Source organism: Hemicordylus capensis, chromosome 4 (assembly GCF_027244095.1).
Source record: "Hemicordylus capensis ecotype Gifberg chromosome 4, rHemCap1.1.pri, whole genome shotgun sequence".
In the NCBI taxonomy this organism is placed as follows: domain Eukaryota; kingdom Metazoa; phylum Chordata; class Lepidosauria; order Squamata; family Cordylidae; genus Hemicordylus; species Hemicordylus capensis.
Genome location: NC_069660.1, coordinates 123,663,480 through 123,685,074, shown reverse-complemented (window position 1 = coordinate 123,685,074; position 21,595 = coordinate 123,663,480). Strand labels below are relative to the sequence as shown.

The window sequence follows — 21,595 nt, the reverse complement described above, 5'->3', positions numbered from 1 at the left end:
ACAGGCGTCTAGAGCTCTAGCCTCGGCAGTGGCTCTGCATAGCTCTCTGTGGCTTAAAGGGTGGCAGGTGGACTCTTAAGTCCAAGATTGCCTTAACAGCCTCTTCCTATTCAGGCAATAACCTGTTTGGTCCTTCCCTAGATCCTGTACTGGTGGAAACCAGGGATAAAAAGAAGGCTATACCCAATACTAGGAGGGATTTTCTCAGGAGCCCTTGCAACCCTGGTCATTCCTTTTGGAACCAAAGAAAGACTTATAACCCATCTTATTTTCATGCAGGAGACTTCAGGAATGCCAGCTTTTGGGGCATGGGGAGATATCAATGGAGACAGGTTCAGAGGTGCATCCATAACACAGGGGAACAGAGCCTCCAACCCGGCTCCCTCCTATAATAAATAACAATGGCTCTCTGCCCATAGGGGCAGGCTTCAACGGTTTGCTCTTACATGGCTATCCACCACCCAAGATCGCTGGGTACTCGACACGGTATCCTGGGGCTACTCACTGGACCTGTCCTTCATCCCCCATGACTCCTTCTACGCTACCCCACGCTCCCGGAGTACGGGAAAACATCTTCTGATGAACGAGGCGATTCAACATCTTCAGATTTGGACGATTGAAACCATGCCCTGGACACAAAGATAGATATAAGTTTATTCGGTCATTGACTAGCAAACATTTACAATAAACCAGTACATATTTTACAAATAATATAACAAAACCTGGCCATAACAGAAATAATATCAGTGTCCTCATTAGGCCACAAAGAGATTCAGGTATTTACTCACTTCTCTTTCTGGTGCCCAAGGGTGACAGTTCTTGGAGAGCGGTACTGAACCTCAGACGTCTCAACAGGTTCATCAGAAAAAGGAAGTTCAGGGTGGAGTCCTTGCATTCCATCAAGCAGGCACTACTCCCAAATGACTTCCTTGCATCAGTGGACCTTTCAGAGGCATACCTGCACATTCCCATTCTCCTGGAACACCAAAAATACCTATGTTTCTCCTACAACAACCGCCATTTTCAGTATCGAGCTCTCCCGTTTGGCCTAACCTTGGCCCTTTGGGTGTTCATGAAGATAATGGCGGCCCTCACTGCCCACCTCCGCCTGCAGGGGGTGTGCATCCACCCATACCTGGACAACCTCTTCAGGTCAGGGCCCTGTCCTTTCCAGTAGCCCAGAATCATGTACAGCGCATGCTGACCTGCCTCACGGACCATGGATTCATCATCAATCTAGGCAAGAGTCATCTGCACCCCTCACAATAACCTCCCAAGGCAGGTCAAGGAGCCCTTTCTCTGGTGTCTCTCCCCAGTGCTAAGAAAGGGGTTGCCCGTCATGGAACCACAGAGGACTCTGATTACAACAGACGCCAGCCTCACAGGGTGGGGAGCCATCTGCGAGAATTTTCCGGCTCAGAGATCCTGGTCCAAGGAGGAGAAGGTTTGGAACATCAACCGACTAGAACTGAGTGCAGCCAGGTTAGCTCTTCTTCATTTTCAGCCCTTAGTCCAGGACAAGCACATGCTCATTTGGACAAACAATACTACCGCTGAGGCCTACATAAACCGCCAGGCACCCGCTCCAAGGGGCTAATGAAAGAATCCAACCTCCTCTTCAGCTGGGTGGAAGAGCATCTTCTGTCCCTAACCACAGAATATCTCAGTGGAGTGGACAACCTGCAGGCGGATTGGTTGAGTCTGATGGATTGGTTGAGTCTGATGGATCCAGTCAGTGGATCCATCAGAGTGGACACTGCACCCACAGGTTTTCCACCAAATTTCCAGGTGGCTGGGCACTCCTCTAGTGAATTTCTTTGCTTCTGCTATCAATGCCCAGATTCCTCGGTTCATCTCCAGGTTTCTGTCCCAACAAGCGGAAGCAGATGCTCTCATAAGAACAGCCCTGCTGGATCAGGCCCAAGGCCCATCTAGTCCAGCATCCTGATTCGCACAGTGGCCCACCAGATGCCGCTGGAAGCCACAGGCAGGAAATGAGGGCATGCCCTCTCTCTTGCTGTTACTCCCCTGCAGCTGGTACTCAGAGGCATCCTGCCTTTGAGGCTGGAGGTGGCCCACAGCCCTCCGACTGGTAGCCATTGATAGACCTCTCGTCCATGAAGTTATCCATACCCCTCTTAAAGCCATCCTCTCCTGTCTCCTTGGTCCCCAGGGCTCCTCTACGCCCTCCCACTGACGCCCATTCTCCCAAGGGTCATCTGGAAGTTGTACCTGGAAAGGGCGGAAGTGAGTCTGGTCACCCCTCACTGGCCATGACATGCGTGCTACGCATACCTGGTCAACCTAGCAATTTTTCCTCCATGGCGCCTCCTGATACGCCCAGATCTTCTGTCGCAAGGACCCATACATCATCCAGATCCAGAGTGGCTCAGGGAAGGTTATTCTCAGCAGGTCCTAGATACAATTGTGGCCTATCGTCGTCCAGCTACCCAGCACATCTACCAGACCACCTGGTCAGCGTTCTCCAGATGGGTGCACAGAAATTGTGTCAACCCCCTTACGGCTGGAGTTTCCTGAGGTTCTGGCCTTCCTCCAGGCTGGCCTGGAGCTGTGTCTGAAGCCTTCCACGCTGAGGCGACAGGTTTCTGAGCTAGCCTTGGTGCTAGATATTGCAGATCCTGGCACCCAGTCCTTACACCCACACATCTCGCGTTTTCTCAGAGGAGCATCGAATATGGCTTCTTCCCCAGTTGCTCGTTTTCCTTCCCGGCACCTTAATAAAGTTCTGAACACTGTCCCGTCACTGCCTTTCGAGCCCCTCAACTCTATCCCTTTAAGAATCCTCTCTTACAAGGTACCCTTTTCCTGGTGGCCATCACTTTGTCTTGCAGAATTTCGGAACTAGGCGCGCTCTCAGTTCACAAGGAGCTGTATATCTTTCAGCCGGATGTGGCTATCCTGAGATTGGACCCGACCGCCTTACCTAAGGTCAACACCATGACCCATCACTCCCAAGAAGCCATCTTTCTGCCCCAACCCCTCCTACCACAAGGAAAAACTATGGCACAATCTGGATGTCCAGCGCACCTTGCGCTTCTACACCCAGCACACCAAAGATAACGGAGAATCAGATGCCCTTTTTGTCTCTTTTCAACCTCAAACTCTGGGCCAGAAGGCATCTAAGTTCTCCTTAGCGGCCTGGATTAAGGCATGCATTAGGCTTATCTACAAGTCACAGAACCTGGCTTCCCCTGCAAGGATCACAGCCCACTCCACACGTAGCGCAGCAATGTCTGTGGCTTTCTCGACTCAAGCTCCATTGGCTGATATCTGCAGGGCGGTTAATTGGAGTTCAGCCACGCCGTTTATCCGCCATTACAAGATTCCCTCCTTTGTTGACGCTCAGGCCACCTTTGGCCGTAGGGTACTACAACAGGTAGTCTAAACATCCTTCCCACCCAGGTCTTCAGGATCACTGCTTGGGTATGTCCCACACTGATGAGCTCCAGTACTGGGGGAAAAGGATCATTGGTCTTACCTGTGAAGGGTTCTTTTCCCCTGTAACTGGAGCTCATCAGGCCCTCCTGGATGTTTTTTGACTGGGAGTTACTGGTCTGTTACCTCTTGTATATAGCTGGAGGGGCTAGGTTCATTTTTGGGTGGCAGCAGTTGTCCAGGGTTCTAGCGTTAGCTTACCTGCCTCTTGTCCTCTGCCTCTGTCTATCCTAATTGTTCCCTATGGGGGATTATTGACTTGTTATGTTAAAGGTTTTCCTTGAGTTCCTCTTGCATAATCTCATCTCTCTCTTTCAGTCCTGGAACTGAGACTCTCTCACTCCACATGTCAGTCCCGGAACTGGGGATGGTGCCCTCTGGCAGGAGGAACTGACATTTGATTATTTCCAGCCTGTCTTGAGCATGCTCAGTGACTGATCCCAAACTGATGAGCTCCAGTTACAGGGGAAAAGAACCCTTTCACAGGTAAGACCAATGTTCCTTTTTCACATCTGTCATGCATTGAGTCGACACTTTCAATAAACTCCACCACAATCCCAAGATCTGTCTCCTGTTCAGTCACTGACAGCTCTGAACCGATCAGTCTATATGTGAAGTTGGGTTTTTCATCCCAATATGCATCACTTTACACTTGCTTACATTGAACTGCATTTGCCATTTTGTCGCCCACTCCTCCAGTTTGGAGAGATCCTTTTGGAGCTCCTCACAATCTGTTTAGGATTCCACTAAAATCTAAAAATGAGATTTCACTCTCATCATTGAGCCTAGCTTTCCCTATATATTTTGGAGAAATTTTCTGGCAGGGTTTCTTCATCAGTCTCCTATACTCAGGAATGGCAGGGAAGAATCCCTTGTATCATAAGAACAGAAGACAAACCCTGCTGGATCAGGCCCAAGGTCTATCTAGTCCAGCATCCTCTTTTACACAGATGCCTCTGGGAAGCCCACAGGCAAGAGCTGAGGTTATACCCTCTTTCCTACTGCTACTCCCCTGCAACTGGTATTGAGATATATCTTGCCTCTGAGGCTAGAGGTGGCCTATAGCCCTCTGAGTAGTAGCCATTGATAGACCTGTCCTCCATGAATTTATCTACATCTATCATGTCCTTAATCACTATACAACACTAAAGATAATCTACAAACTATACTATTACAAATGTTGCCTGAAGACCAATGAGCCCACTCACTTCCTCTTCAATTGAGAGGGAATTGGGAATACTGATGGTTTTTGTGGTTTTGTGGCACAGGTGATATACATGTACCATTCAAAAGAATACATATTAGGGACTAGTTGACATGATCAAGTAACTGTAGTTGGAATCTTGAATGCAGATGTAACCCACATACTTACTCCTTCCTATTTTCTTTGGCTCTGCTGTGGAGTTGTGACACTGACATTGTGGTTTAAAAAAAAAAAAAAAAAGCTAAATAGCTCATGGTTTACAAACCAGGATGTTAAACCAGAGTTTAAAGTTGGTTTAAGATCAGACTTATCCCTGGCTTTAAGCAAACTGGAGCCATGGTTTAAACGAATGGTTGGCAGCCTTTCAGAGGTGCAGTGTCAAGTCTTCATGCCAGTAATACATTTTAATGTAGAAAGTCTCTCTCTCAAAACTACTGTTTGTAAATAAGATTCACCATACCAAGCCATGTCAGCTAAATATTTCTCCAGTCTCCTCTTTGAAAAAAGCTCAATTAAGGTTTCTCCTCTGCTTCCCTAGGCCTCTTGTTTTATTGGTCAACAGTTTCAGTTATTACAAAATTCTTTCTGAGGGGCAGACTACATGTTACATCTAATAAAGCCCTTACAATTTGGTTTTTTATTCTTAAACAATTATTCAGTTTTGAGAGGCTGCTCACACACAGCTCTGCCTCCCAACTTGGGATTACAGGTGATGTCTACCCTTGTAAATGTGCACTTGAAGCCCTGTGGAAGGGAAAGCAGAAAGAGCTCTGAGTGGAAAAACAGACAAGAGGAATGAGTTAAGCCTCCCCCATTAATGAGAAAAAATATTCAGCTTTGTTATATGTATTTGTGCATGTACTTTGCCTCTTATATCATCCAAACCTTTGTTTTGTTTAAAATTATTTTAATTTTTTTGCAAAAACGAGTAAAAAATTGCAGATAAGCATGGTCCAGAAAAATCATATTGGGGGCAACAGCAGCATCCAAAAGTCCGTCTTAGGATTGCAACCTTTTTCCTGTGAGCTGCACGGCAGACACTTTTTCCAAAGCGGTGAAAGAGCAGACTTTACCTTTTGGATGTTTATCCGTCTTGCAAATGAAGCTGAGACACCGATGCTACTGTAGTCTACCTGCTCCTTCCTGAGTCACTTGGGCAGAGTGCCTAGCCTGGAGCTGCACCCTGCCACCTCACGGGAAGAAGGCTGCAGCAAGAGCACACCGCATCTTGCAGATGCTCTCGCTGCCTACACTGTGAGTCACACCCCACCACCTTGAGATGAACAGGCTGGAGAGAGAGCAGCAAGCTGTATGGGAGGCATGCCACAGAAAATAATGTCACGTGCTAGGAGTTTGCAGAGCCCTGGTTTAAACAAACCAGGATGTCAGCTGACAAGATAAAGCAGGGGGTGGGTAAGGAGGAAGCACATGTACTTAGGCTGCATTCACAAACAAATGTTGATTGATCATCCCAGCAGGCCCTTAATATAAGTAACTTGTAGGTGAACTTCCTAGAGTTATTCACTTTCTTTTGCTTAAACTATATGTTTCAGAATAGTTGTGTAGTATAACAGTTAAGAAAGTAAGCTCTGAATCGGAGCTTTCTCAGTTTGACTCTCACCTCTGCAATGAACTTACTAGGTGATCTTAGGCAAACCACTTCTCTGTCTCAGCTCCACAACTACTGCAAGAATTAAGTCAAGATAATACGTGTGAAATGTTTTGTGCACTCAAAAGGCACTATACAGATTACTACTACTACTACTAGCTGAAGTATCTGTCAGAAATCTATTTATTTATTTATCTGTCTGTCTATCTATCATGTTTATATACCACCTAATATATGCATCTCTAGGCAGTGTACACAATCCTAATACAACAAATATAAAACAGGATAAAAACAATTAAAATAATTTTACAGAATAAAAACAGTTCAAAATTTTAATTAAAAGCCTAAGAAAACAAGTGTTGTAAGGGTCTGATGTAGAGGCTCTTATTTTGAAAGGGTATGCTTTCCCTGTCAAGAAATGATGGGTAAGGAGTACTTTTTAGCCAGTCTGTCTTCTCTATAAGTCTACTTGGATTAAGGGACTTTGAGGGAAAGTGACCCCTCCCTGGCTCTGCCCCACTTTTTCTTTCCTGCCGTACAAGGCAACCCATTGCTTTGTTGCAGGCAGTGGAGATACATGGGCTGCAGGCATCTGTTGCCTGAGGCAGTTGTGCATCTTTCACTTCCTGGACCTGCTTGTATATCTCATATCATTTCCAGGTCCACCTTGTGAATGGCACCATTGAGGGTTATCTGGGCTGCTGCTGCTAGTGGCCTACTCCCTATCCCAGTACCATAGTAACTGACTGAATAGTGTCGTGTCAAGCCAGAATAGTATCGTGTTGCTCTGCCTGGCCAGGATAGTGTCTCAGTGTTCCTTTTGTCTGCTGAAGGGTGGAGGGCTGGTCTACAGTAGCAAACATGAACTGTCCACTTTGCTAAGCAGGGTTTGTATTTGGATGAGTGACCACATGTGGCCCTATCCACTGGCCCTATCCACCCCCAGCACAGTACTTCCAGTGACTGTTGCTGGTGTCTATCTTATGTTCCGTTTTAGAATGTGAGCCCTTTGGGGACAGGGAACCATCTTATTTATTTGTTATTTCTCTTTGTAAACCGCCCTGAGCTATTTTGGGAAGGGCGGTGTAGAAATCGAAATCATCATCATGACCATCAATCATGCTCTGCACCCCCGCAGTGATGTCGATAGGCTATACCTCCCTCGCAGCTCAGGTGGAAGAGGAATGCTGCAAGTCCATCAAATAGTAGAGGAGGAGAAAAGAGGCCTTGAAGAATATATAAAGGACAGTGAAGAAGCTGCACTTAAAATGGTCAATAATGCGAAACTATTCAACACCAATGAAACAAAGCAGGCCTACAAGAAAGAACAAGTCAAGAACCGAGCAGAAAAATTGAGAAATAAGCCCCAGCATGGTCAATATTTGCACAATATAAGTGGAAAATCAGACATCAGCAAGACCTGGCAATGGCTTAAGAATGGCAACTTGAAGAAAGAAACAAAGGGTTTAATACTGGCTGCACAAGAACAGGCACTAAGAACAAATGCAATAAGAGCAAAAGTCGAAAAATCCACCACAAACAGCAAGTGCCGCCTTTGTAAAGAAGCAGATGAAACCGTAGACTACCTAATCAGCTGTTGTAAGAAGATTGCACAGACTGACTACAAACAAAGGCATGACAAAGTAGCAGGGATGATACACTCGAACATCTGCAAAAAATACAAGCTACCTGTAGCCAAAGATTGGTGGGACCATCAAATTGAAAAAGTTGAAGAAAATGAAGATGTAAAAATATTATGGGACTTCCGACTACAAACAGACAAACATCTGCCACACAATACACCAGATATAACTGTAGTCGAGAAGAAAGAAAAACAAGTCAAAATAATCGACATAGCAATACCAGGGGATAGCAGAATAGAAGAAAAAGAAATAGAAAAAATCACCAAATACAAAGTTCTACAAATTGAAATTGAAAGGCTGTGGCAGAAAAAGACCCAAATAATCCCAGTGGTCATTGGTGCCCTGGGTGCAGTTCCAAAACAACTTGAAGAGAACCTCAACACCATAGGGGCCACAGAAATCACCATCAGCCAATTACAAAAAGCAACATTACTGGGAACAGCCTATATTCTGCGACGATATCTATAACAACAGCAACAACATTGACAATAAAATTCTGGCATCCCAGGTCCTTGGGAAGGACTCAATGTCTGGATAAAACAAACCAGTCAATAACACCTGTCTGACTGTATAAACAAGAAATAATAATGTGAATACATTTTACTGTACCCATCTTCTATTCTTTTTGGCTCAGTTTTTTGTCTCTCTCCCCCACCCCTATTTTTCTTGTGCTTGAGTAGTTACATCACAAATTGGCTTGAAAACATTTTTTTAATTGCCAGTATAATGCATAGTATTGTGACAGTGAAGGATATAAAAATGAAAATGAAGGTTGCTTAATTTTAATTGGTTTTTGCCTACATGGTTAATTTGGATTGCCAAATTAAAGTAATTGCCGCAATCACTGGTGGCTCTGTGGTCGCCAAGAGTCAACACCTACTTGATGGCATTGGATAGAAATGGCTTTTGTGCACAGATCTCTGAATAATCTATATATTTAATTCTCGTAGACGTGCCTCAGCCTCTATGGGGATGTGTCCCGGCAACCCAGCTGATTGGCTGGGCAGCAGAGTGGAGGGATGTGCCTGATTGGCTGAGGCGCATCTCAGTGGTGGAGCACAGAGGCGGCAGCGGGCCTGGCCCGGCCGCGGAGGCTTGCGGCGGCAGAAGTAATGGGCCAGGCAGCGGGTCAGGCCCGGCCGCTGAGGCGAGGAGGCAGTGACGGCAGGCCCGGATGCCAGGCGGCGGGCCTGGCTGAGGCGGCAGCACTCGGCCAGGCCGGAGACTGGGGCGGAGGGGAGAGATGCGGCGGATCCGGCCCAGCGCGGAGGCCAGGCGAGGAGGCAGCGGCCTGGCCGAAGACTGGGGGAGGAGAGGTTGCCGGCCCCAAAAAACGCACAGATGCTCTGTGTGGGGGTCGGCTTGTCTTCTTTTTAATTAACTATACAGATAGAAGTGCATCATGCAAGTCTCATGGAACGTTCACACCAGTGTTCTCTCTAATTTTTTCATCTGTGTGTGGAATGAATTTTGTTCTGGGCAGCAGTTTTGAGACAGTGTGTGCGCACCTGCGTTCAGAATAGGGCATTTCTGATTCAACCTGAGCGGGATCTAAAATTAATTGAGCTGACATTAAAAAACTTGAGAGCGTGTGCACATGCGCATGCCTTAGAGGGAACAGTGGTTCACACCCATGATATTTTGTATTAAATACTCAAGCTTCAGAAATGGAAGCAAGCTGGGTTTGTCCATTTTTGCAGAATGACACTTCAGCCCACAGTTGTAATATTTATGCTACTCATTGGGAGTAAATACTGTTATCCTTGCCTCGCCATTATCCTTGCCTCGCTAATTCTTGACTTAGCTTTGTTACCCACAGTTTGTCATAGAAAAGCTTGAGACTTAAGTAATTTTGGTCCACCAATATGGTTATCACAAGATAGCCTGCTAACTGTAGTCTGTAGTATAAAAGAGGGAGTTATGCCCAGCATGTTGACAAATTACTTTTGAGATATAAATTCAGTAGATCAAGTCTGAATTGCACATGATCATAGATATAGAACCTGAATGTGCTATCTCAGTGTTTGACTACTTAGCATTGCTCATTTTAATATTGGGTTCTAGTTTGTTGTTTTGTAACCTGTGACAGGATTGTGTATTGGGAATCATAATTGTATTTGTCAGCCTTTCCTCTGCAGCCTGTGGAAGCCTATGCAGCCATTTGGTATGGTTAGTGTGCTGTGACACCTGGAGGGTTTTTTTTGTTTTTGCCTCTAGGATAGTATTGCACTTCAGAGTTCCTCAACCATTTTAGCTTTCAGAAATCATGTGCAAGAGAAGCTAATCTTAGGAAAGATAGCTGGTGTAATCTCAAACCCTTGGAGCATTTGTCTGTAGCAGAAGTCTTATGATTGTGTTGAGAATTGGGAAGGGGGTGGAAATCTTGTTTTGAAAGCTCACTATCTTGGGAGAGCAAGGCTAAGAAGATGTGAGCATTGAAGTAGTTAGTTCACAATAGTGAGATCTTCATCTGCTCTTGATCCTGCTGTCCAAATAGGAGTGGTCTTGAATGTTAGCCCAGTTTTGTCATTCTTATTCCAAAGACACACAAGGATAACCATATAGTTTGGAACTGTGTGTTCTGTAGTTCTTGGCCATCTGTGTGGTAGCCAAAAATTACTGTGTGTATGTTTGTAGTGGCATCAATCAATATTTCATTGACAAATCATGCGATTTTCTGAAGAGGGATTTTGCTGATGCTCAGTTATTTTGAGTGCACACAACCAAATAAATTTCTGTTTTTCTGTATCTTCTTCTTTATAACCTCGGACAGGGTAGGCAATGTATGGCTCTCCAGATGTTGCTGAACCACAGCTCCCATCATCCCCAGCTATAATAAATTGTGACTGGGGCTGATGGGCGCTGTAGTTCGGCAACAACTGGAGAGTTGTGCATTGCCTATGCCTGACCTAGGAGACAGGAAACACCACATTGTGTTTCTGTCTTATCAGTCAACATAGGCTTTTTGTCATCAAGGTCTTTCAAGTTTATCTTGACTCATTGGATTTAGCAGAAGGATTCCTCTGAACATTAGGCCTTGGTAGCAGTCAATTAAAAACTGCAGGCTGTTATGCCTCTTATTTTCCTTATGTCATAAATGCCTTGGCAGAGGAAGCCTTGGGATCACCGAGTGCCAAGAGCATTTGACTTTATGCAGTTCTTGCTGTTTGTGTCCTCTGTAGAACCGGTTTACATTAATCACAAGCTATTATGTAGGAATTAATAATTAGAATTCTTGCTTTGTTTCCAGGTTTTGTGGTGGTGGGGAGGGAGAACGGAAAGAACACTTTTTCAGATATCTAAGTGTCAGATATTTGGGAGAATGTTCTTTCTCTTCTCCCAAACTTTGAAACATCTGTTGGAGGTTTAATTGCATTGTATTTTTGCCAAACTAGGCTATACTTGCTGATTTCTCTACATAGTAGTCTTCTCTGCAGAAGACAGTGTACCCCCTTGATACTAAATTAATCTGCTAGCTAATTTGAGTCAGTAATAATTTGGTGGTGCTTTTGTGCATGTTTGATAGCACAATGCATCTGATTTAAGGATTATTCAGTAGTGACTCCAGATGCTGATACTTTTCAGCCTCTTACATGGACTTACAAGAAATGTAGCTGATATTATGGAGCTCCTTTAGCGCGCACACAATAGATACCTTAAACACATTATCCACCACAGTGTAATATATACAAAAGTTCCAGTAGTGAAGTTTGTCAAAACTTACTTTAATAATCAATCTTTTTGTCTTAGAACAAAAACTCTTGACATTTCAAATTTAATAAAAAGCCTCAGTATTGATGTATCACAAGCAAAGTATGTTCTTTGTAGGATTGTATAAGTAGAGTGGTTTAATGTTCTGAATATATGGTTTGATCTTCAAATATAAAATGTATAAAATGAAGCTTGAACTCTAGAAGTCAGACATACAAGTTGTGCATAGAGATTGCCTGCAAACTTTAGCTTTCTGAAGAACTAGAATTTGCAGATTTTAATTGTATATGGTATACCGACTAAGTGAGAAAATGATCTTCAGCATATTCCAGGAGAAAAAGAACTTTAAGTGCTCACTTCTTATATCTGTATATACACATATATGAACTTTTTTCTTTTAATAGCCATAGATTGTAAGCAAAAAAAATCAAGATCAAGATCTGGGAGCAAGAAAAAAAATTTGCCATTACCTCATGGTGCTGATGAAGTTTACATACTCCGGTGCAGGTATATATGGGATTATAATGGGAAAACTGAAATAGCTACTACTTGTTTAAGTTGTGTTTGATATTAATGTGTCTGTATTTTGCTTGAGTACTTGAGACAAGAAAATTGAGGCTTGTGTTTATGTAAAAGACCTGAATCATGTTTGTAGTTTATGGAAAAGTCGCACCCCTCTCATATGCAGACATGGCAGATGGTTATCGCTGAAAGTCCACCTAAATAAGGCAATTTTGCAGTTCTAATAAAACACTTGCAGCATTGGACTTCAGCAGGTTTCACATGTACATTACACTGTTCTTAGTAGTTGCTGCACCTGAAAGGGGCTTGAGCTGTATCTTGTCCAGCCGAATCATTGCTGAAAGGGAAGCTGAACAAGGCTCCCCCATTGGATTATTATGGAGGATAGGCTCATTTAGAAAAGAGATGTTCCTTGATATGTATGCTGGATCCAGGCTTTCTAAGCTTGTATCTAGGTAATAGACAGCACCTTGGATTGGACCAGGGGGGCGTAGCTAGGGGAGATGTGGCCCGTGTTCACACCTCTACCCGGTGGCCCCTCAGAGTGAGGGACATAATGAATAAAATAGGGAAGGGTGGAGCTGGGGGGGGCGGATCAGGAGCTGGGGGGCTCGGGTTCTTTGAACCCATCCACTGAATTATAGCTACACCCCTGGATAACAAGCAGTCTGTTGTAAAAATTCTTCCCCTGACTATTAAAAGATGAGCTACAACATTTTGCAGTAGCATGTTAGTTATTAATTCTTGAGGTAACCATTGCCCTGTTCCAGCTCTCTCTTTTTTGTTTCTGTTCACTGAGAAATCTCAGTCTTGTATAAGCCTTGGTACATACAAGTCTTGGCGATACCATCACTTGGCAGGGCGAAAGGGGAAATCTGTTTGAAGTTTGAAGATAGTATTGCCCATCAAGCGATCTGTTAGTGTTAAAGAAAGCAGAGGAGGAGGTCGGGGAGATACCATGTTCAAATAATCCTGATTCCAAGACTGTCTCTAGCCTGTGAGATGTCCATTTTTGTTCACTTCCACCTTGTCTGGGATAGATTTCAGTCCACCTTCCTTGCTTTGCATTGGGCCTAGGGGGGAAGCTTACCAACAACCTCTGATAATTATCCACTAATCATAGTATTAAATGTATGATGATTTAATTTGTAAAATTGTAGCTGCCTCTGTTATATGGCTAAAGCTATTTGAAGCTGTAATCAAAGATTGTTAAATTAACACCCAGAACACCTAATAGCTATAAAAACAATGAGGTAAGCTTTTCTGTAGACTTGGTTTGTGAACTCATTACACTTCATGAAGTTACAGTATTAAACAATGCTAATATACCTTATTTGGATGGTTTTAAAAACTGCACAGGTTTTGTGGTCTGGTCTTTCGGGGACCCTTGTCTGTTCAAGAAGACTGGATAAAGCATCTGCAGCGCCACATTGTCAACGCAAATCTTCCTCGGACTGGGGCTGGCATGGTGGAAGTCACATCACTGCTTAAAAAACCTGCCTCAATTACTGAAACTTCATTTTCTTTCCTGATGGCTGAAGCAGCTTCATAGAACATGAAAACACTTTACATTTGCATTGGATGTACATTTGAAATACTTTTGTTAGTTTTTTTAAAGTTAAAATAAATTATCTGAAGCAGGTAAATGGTAAAAAGAATGACAGTTAACATCCAAACAACTGAGTACTTAAAACAGTTACCGTAAGTAGTCTTTATATTTTATATAGGGTGGAAGCTGTGTTTTTAAAGTTTACTATGTTTTTTGTCAATTACTGTGTTCACTATTGATACAAGCCCATTACATGTAAGCAGCCGTTTTTAAATCGTTGCACATGGGTACTTAAGATAGGTTTTATGAAAAGAAAACATTCTTTACAGTGTTACCAGAATCAATGCTCTGTTTATTAAACAAAACAAAAAACCCTTGCTAAGTAAAATATTATATTTTGTTTGTATGTATGTAGTGTTTTGTACAATACCAAGAAATGCTAATGCAATTTACTCAATTTAGGGCATTAAATATCATGTACTTCATAGTTCAAGAGACTGTTCCATTCAAATAGGGCAGTTAGTACTATTCTATCTAGCTGTGTATGTGTTTTTTAATCACATGAGACTCTTTTGTACTAAAAGTGGAGGGAAACTTGTTAAACAAATTTCTAAAAAATACACCTATGTACATAGTACTGGAAACTATTTGTGGTAAGGAAATATTCTTTACTTCACTTGCATTTCTCACTGACAATAAAATGGTGCATCCATGCTACCTCCAACTTTTGTCAGCAGTAATGATATTTACCCTTTCCATTTGTTGCATCACACAGTTTTCTTTATTGCAAGGCGCCTTTTTTGCTATCAAGTCTTTCTTTTGATGCTTTGCTTAAAGGTATGAGTTGCTTACAGGACATTTTTGCTGCCTCTTTTATTTAATCCTGTAGAAATGTTCTAAAAAGCATTGCTCACTACAGGGCTTAGCCTAGACCTCTCATTTTACCTTTGTTTTAAAAAAAGCATAACACCATTGGACACAGAAAGGTTTCTACATTTGAAGAGAATGTTTACAATTCGAATTTTAGTTGTTTTGGGTGTAATTATATGTATGAAAACTGTAACACTATGCTCATGCTAAGGACCTATTTACAGATTTATTGAAATAAATGTGCTGTGAGGATGGAATAATATGATGCAGGTGTCTTGGTCACAAATATTGGCTGTCAACAAAAATGAAATGTCACTTTTCAACAAACAAGCAAATTCCTCTTTGAAAACTGGTTCTGTAATGCAAGTAGTGTTTCATTTTATTCATGTAGGGTGACTAATACTGTAGTTAAGCCAAGAAAATGCATTGATATTGTTTTGCTTGTAAATAAAGTTATAAAAGCAGTTGAGATGTGAGGAGTATTTTGGTGGAGAATATACATACCTCACAGCCGGTGAAATTGCTTTCCTCATGGTATATCTCCTTACCAAGAATATATCTCTCTAAATAAAAAAAGTTAAAAGAAAAGCATTAGTGTTTGTAATGTGAAATATTTATTCTTTGCATTATGTGCAAGATATAAAGTGAATGTGTATGTTTTGGATTTTAAATTTAAGAAGGATCATAAGAAAAATACCTTTGAACAAAATGTTAGTTCACAGGTGAAATATATCCAATATAATTTGTATTTAATACTTATCTCACAATGGTTTTAAGAGCAGGTATAAAGGTGGTAAAACTCTATGGACGAATACCCCATAACTATGGAAAATTGTAGTGCAGACAAGTCCTTGGGCGGGGGTGGGGAGAGAATATCAGAATGTTTATTATACATAGACGGTGTTCCCTCAACCCACACAATAGTAATTAGAGAGTAAACTACGATCAGTGGGCTGGGTGTGCTCCCATAGAGCGTGATGTGAGAACCCATGCTTTAAAGCTGATCGTAGTCCCACCACCATGGTTAAAAAGGATTAAACTATGATCAGATCCTAGTTTGATCCTAGTTAACCGTCGTGATGGGACTACAATTGGCACTAAAGCGTGGGTTTCTTACATCATGCTCCACACGAGCATACCCGAATTGCCATTTGTAGTTAACCTTTGAATTACAATCGCACAAGTCATGAGAAAACAGCTATATTTGTTGTAAGTTACCAAAATAATTTTATTCTGTGGCTATAAATCTTATATACTTAGGCAAATTGGAATCTGTTGCACCCATGACAGTTTCTAGAAGGCATAGCTTCATAAAATCTTCATTTCATTTGATTATTTAGTTTGTTTATTTTTAAATTGGCGTGCTGGACCAGGGGGTTGCTCCGGCACTTGAATTTGCAGTCAGTCTTGAATTGCTGAGCTGGGGAATTTGTCCTCTGTTCTCCCACTCAGCTGTAGCCAAAAGAGAAAATTTGCCAGAAGATTAGGTATACCAGCCAAGGTACTCTTGTTCTACAAGTGGACCACAGTGGCTTACATTATACTGCTGTACTTCTATAAATGCTTCTGGGCCAGCTCTGTTGGTTCATCTGATCAACTAGGAGAGTTGCTGCTACTAGCTATGACCACCTTTACCTCTTGCTCTCCTTAACCAATGGCCAGTCTCTGGAGAGGAATTCTAACCTAAATCTTTCCTATCTAAGTCCAGCATTTTGTCTACTGTTTACACTTGGCTCTTAAGCATTGTCTGCATTGTTTTTTGTTTTAATGAAAGGGGAGGAAGAGAAAAGGATGAGGCAGTACAAATAGACAATTTCCTCTTGTAATTATCCTTCATCCTTCAAGTAGCATGATGTAACTTTTGTATCTTGCTCCTCAGTGAGCCTGGATGGAAACAGTGATGTATATCATTTTATTCTCTCAACACCATGTGGCAAGTTAGGCTGAGAGAGTGTGATTTGTCCATAGCCATCCAGTCAAATTGAAGACTGAGCAGATACTTGAATCTCTGTTTCTCTGTATCAAGTCCAACATGCCATCCTGTGCATCACACTGGGTCTCATGTGGGAATATCAACTTTTTACTACTAAGATATTCTTCTCCTTGTGGATGCTGAATATCTGTTGAAAGCTGGTGGTTGAGGATACAGAAAAGTACAAACTAGATTGAAAAAGATTACAAATTAGATTGACTGGTTAATTGATAAAGTTCAACTGATTTATCCCATGTTATTAAGTGTGTGTGTTAATATTGAATTCTGGCCAGTTAATTTTAAGAACACAGTTTTATCAAATGTGGTTGGGCCAAGTGATATGGATGGTGGTTCAGTGCCTACAGGGATAGTGTTTATGTAGAACCTGTTCCCTTGCTGTTGGGTCTGTGATGAGCTGCTATATTGACAGTGCTTATTAAGTGCCCAAATCCTGTCAGGAGCCATACATGTGTGGAAACAGACTTATTGGCTGGATGAGGAATTACATTCATGTTTCTTCCTGCTAGCTAGATGCTACAGTTGCACACACATAGCCCCAGTTGGGACATAACTGATAACACTGGTCAACTGTTTGGGCAAGCAAGATCTGAGTCTAGTGTCCTTCTCACCAAATAGCCATTGGATACATTTACCGTCTGCACACAATTGGATCAGCATTGGGGTTTGTATATCTTTAGATAACATCTGAACCTTCATATGAAGGGAGCCTACTTCTTTTAGTAGCTGGCCTTGAGCCTTATACCTTTAGCCACAATGTCTCCCTTTCTGTGTCTTTGCCTCACTGTTGGTCCTGTTCAGTTTATCCATAGCTGTTCTCCCATATAAAATCTCCTTCCTTGGGACAGATGATGGGTTCAACTTCATTTATTGGACTAAAAATTGGCACAAAAGCTGTGGCTTGCAGATGTAGAGATGTAATCTTCACTAGGCCTGCACCCATCAGAAGATATTCTTTGCTGATATGTAGTACATGTGCAAAACATGGATCAAATAGTATAAATCAAAATCTGTTTTTCCCTGTTCAAAAATTATCATCCTAAAAAATATTTCTTTAGATGCTTACATAGTCATAATGATAGGAATCTGTTTTTCTCCCAGCTGAATTATCTTGTTTGTAAGCATCTTCATTTTAGCCACCTTGTACACCTTAATTACCTGCTCCTAGATAATTGGAAGATAGCAGTAATTTCTATCTTGGGCAGTAATGTTTTAAAATAGGCCTTCTAGCATATTGATAATTCTTATCCAAATGAATCAACAGAACAATTAATTGAGCAAGTTAATGCCAATTGTTTGAGAGAGAACCTCTAGTATCTAAGACAATCAGATTTTGGTATAATTTACAGACTTTGGTATAACTTACTGGAAATGGAGCAAATCTGTATGAACTTCAGTTTGGAGTATCCTTGAATAATTTGGATTATTACATTAGTACCCTGTTCACAGGTATTTATGTCAATGTATATAATATTGCTTGGAGTATGATTCAAATACTTAAAACAAAAACGTTACGTGAAGTAGAGACAAACTGCATCTTATGGACAACAGAAATTATTAGCTTTTTCGCTAGCTGTGAGGCACAGAGTTATTGTCCCTGTGCCTGCTGAGGATTCAGAAGAGACGCAAAGATCAGAGATCTCCAAAACCTCTATCTCTGGAACCTCATAATAGAACATGTAACATGCATCATACTCAGGGATTCACATAAGTGGTACTCAGGTACACATGAGTACCAAAAACTTGTAAAAGAGTGCCCCCAAAAGCTGAAGAAAAGCTCAAATGAGTATCTCCTGGGACTGCCTTGCTAGCTGCTCCCTGCAGCTCCTGTTGCCCTTGCTTCTGCTTACCAGAGGCTCTCTGGGCCTCTCAAATGCAGAAAAGGTTCCGTTTTTGTCCGCAGACAGGATCAGCCTTCTGAGCCACTGGGAATAGATGGCGAGGGCAGGAGTGGTGGCATGGGCAGCAAGAGCTGCCCATAGTGAGCGCCGGGCTGTGCCACCGAAGTGGTGGAGGAGGAGCTAACCAGACGTCTGTGAGTACTGAACCATTTCTGCTGGTACACACTTGAGAGCCTAGTCTTCAAAATTATGTGTACCCCTGACCATAGAACACATCAACATCACTTTAGATATGTCATTTCAAGGCCAAATTATTCATTCCTCAGGTGCTTGAAAAAGTATAAAGGCCAACTAACATTTAATTATATCTTTGGCTAGTGCAAAATGTGCTGAACAAACCTGGGATGTAAAGTGAACATTTTTAATAGAAACACTTTCATTTTTGCGTGCATGCTGTAGGCTCACTGGAATCTGATTTTGTGTGTTCTGCAGATATTTGGGATAGCTACACTTGTTAGAACTGCTGCAATATTTCTTAACTAGGTACAGACACACATCATGTTTCTGTATGTCTTTGAAATGCAACTCAACCAAAACTTGTTAATACCACAAGTCTGCTGAAGTAGCAAATGCCACAGTCCTGGATTCTTTTGCTCAGGCTGACTGGAATGTAAAAGAAATGACTGACAAAGCAGAGTTAGAGTTAACAAGATTAAACTGTTTTTACCCAAGTAAGAAATTGCATGTCAACGAGGTGTAAAAACCACTTCTTTGAAATGCCTTTCATCTGCTTCTTTCATGAAGAAGTCAATTATACCATGTAAAATAATGTATAAAATAGCATATCTACTTACTTGGATGTAGAAACTGCAGGGAACACAACTTGAATGAATAAGAAACCAAAAAAACAGCAGAAGAGGTTAGTGTGCACATTTACTATTTTTTATTTATTTATTTATTTATTTACACAGTCAGACAGGTGTTATTGACTGGTTTGTTTTATCCAGACATCGAGTCCTTCCCAAGGACCTGGGATGCCAGAATTTTATTGTCAATGTTGTTGCTGTTGTTATAGATATCGTCGCAGAATATAGGCTGTTCCCAGTAAAGTTGCTTTTTGTAATTGGCTGATGGTGATTTCTGTGGCCCCTGTGGTGTTGAGGTGCTCTTCAAGGTCTTTTGGGACTGCACCCAGGGCGCCAATTGCCACTGGGATTATTTTGGTCTTTTTCTGCCACAGCCTTTCAATTTCAATTTGTAGATCTTTGTATTTTGTGATTTTTTTTCTATTTCTTTTTCTTCTATTCTGCTATCCCCTGGTATTGCTATGTCGATTATTTTCACTTGTTTTTCTTTCTTCTCGACTACAGTTATATCTGGTGTATTGTGTGCTGATGTTTGTCTGTTTGTAGTCGGAAGTCCCATAATATTTTTACATCTTCATTTTCTTCAACTTTTTCAATTTGATGGTCCTACCAATTTTTGGCTACAGGGAGCTTGTATTTTTTGCAGATGTTCCAGTGTATCATCCCTGCTACCTTGTCATGCCTTTGTTTGTAGTCAGTCTGTGCAATCTTTTTACAACAGCTGATTAGGTTGTCCACGGTTTCATCTGCTTCTTTACAAAGTCGGCACTTGCTGTTTGTTGTTGACTTTTCGACTTTTGTTCTTATTGCATTTGTTCTTAGTGCCTTTTCTTGTGCAGCCAGTATTAAACCCTCTGTTTCTTTCTTCAAGTTGCCATTCTTAAGCCATTGCCAGGTCTTGCTGATGTCTGATTTTCCACTTATATTGTGCAAATATTGACCATGCAGTGGCATATTTTTCCATTTTTCTGCTCGGTTCTTGACTTGTTCTTTCTTGTAGGCCGCCTGCTTGGTTCCATTGGTGTTGAATAGTTTCGTGTTGTTGACCATTTTAAGTGCAGCTTCTTCACTGTCCTTGATTTATTCTTCAAGGCCTCTTTTCTCCTTCCTCTTCCACCTGAGCTGCGAGGGAGGTATAGCCTATCTACATCACTGTGGGGATGCAGAGCATGATTGATGGCCATTATTTTCCTGGTTTTACGATCTAGCATCTCTAGCTCTGCCTGGGTCCAGTCTATTATTCCTGCAGTGTATCTGATAACAGGTATAGCCCAGGTGTTTATGGCTTGTATGGTGTTCCCGCCATTGAGTTTGGACTTGAGGATTTTTCTAACTCTCCTGATGTATTCACTTCCAATTTTTCTTTTAACTTCAGTGTGTGCAATGTTATCAGCCTGGAGAATGCCCAAGTATTTGTAATGTTCTTTCTCTTCCAGGTTCTTGATCTTGCTTCCATTGGGCAGTTCTATTTCTTCTGTTTTTGTTATTTTCCCTCTGTTCATTATTAATGCAGCACACTTGTCTAGTCCAAACTCCATTGCTATATCACTACTGAATATACGGACAGTGTTTAGCAGTGATTCGATTTCTGACTGGGACTTTCCATACAACTTCAGATCGTCCATGTACAGCAGATGGTTGATTTTACTTGATGTTTTAGATGTTTGGTATCCGAGGCCTGTTCTGTTTAGTATTTGTGAAAATGGAGTCATGGCGATTACAAACAACAGAGGGGATAGTGAGTCCCCTTGGAAAATGCCTCTTCTAATGCTAACCTGTCCAAGTGTCTCGCCATTGATTGTTAACTGTGTACTCCACATGCTCATTGCTTTTTTAATAAATATCTGGATGTTTTTGCTGACACCAGTTGTTTCTCAACATTTTAGTATCCATGTGTGAGGCAATGAGTTGAAGGCCTTCTTGTAGTCAATCCATGCAACACTTAGATTTGTTTTTCTTCTCCTGCAGTTTTCTAAAATCATTTTGTCAGTCAGCAGCTGGTCTTTTGTGCCTCTGGTGTTCGGGCAATTTCCTTTCTGTTCAACTGGAAGCTGCTTATTAGTTAATAAGTGTTGCATTACTTCATCTGCTATTATTCCAGTTAATAATTTGAACATGGTTGGCAGGCAAGTTATCAGTCTATAATTACTTGAAACTGCACCTTTTGCCGAGTCTTTCATTATGAGATGAGTTTTCCCAGTTGTTAGCTATTGTTAGCTATAAATGTGATTCAACTGTTTTGATAGTTGTTTATGGAGGCTTGTTAGGTGTTTAAGCCAAAAGCCATGCAGTTCATTGTCGCCTGGTGCAGTCCAATTTTTAATTTTCTTTGCT

General features: G+C 41.8%; 1 protein-coding gene across 33 annotated transcripts in view; it reads left to right on the top strand.

The window, feature by feature from the left end:
• Positions 1-15,152, top strand: part of ZNF644 (zinc finger protein 644) — an 85,881-nt gene extending 70,729 nt beyond the window's left edge. For all 33 annotated transcript variants that reach the window (XM_053244398.1, XM_053244392.1, XM_053244394.1 and 30 more), the window contains 2 exons: positions 12,028-12,130; positions 13,505-15,152. In XM_053244398.1, coding sequence (XP_053100373.1) covers positions 12,028-12,130; positions 13,505-13,697 — 296 coding nt within the window. In that variant the 3' untranslated portion in view covers positions 13,698-15,152. The remainder of the gene's footprint in view (positions 1-12,027; positions 12,131-13,504) is intronic.
• Positions 15,153-21,595: the final 6,443 nt, after the last annotated feature.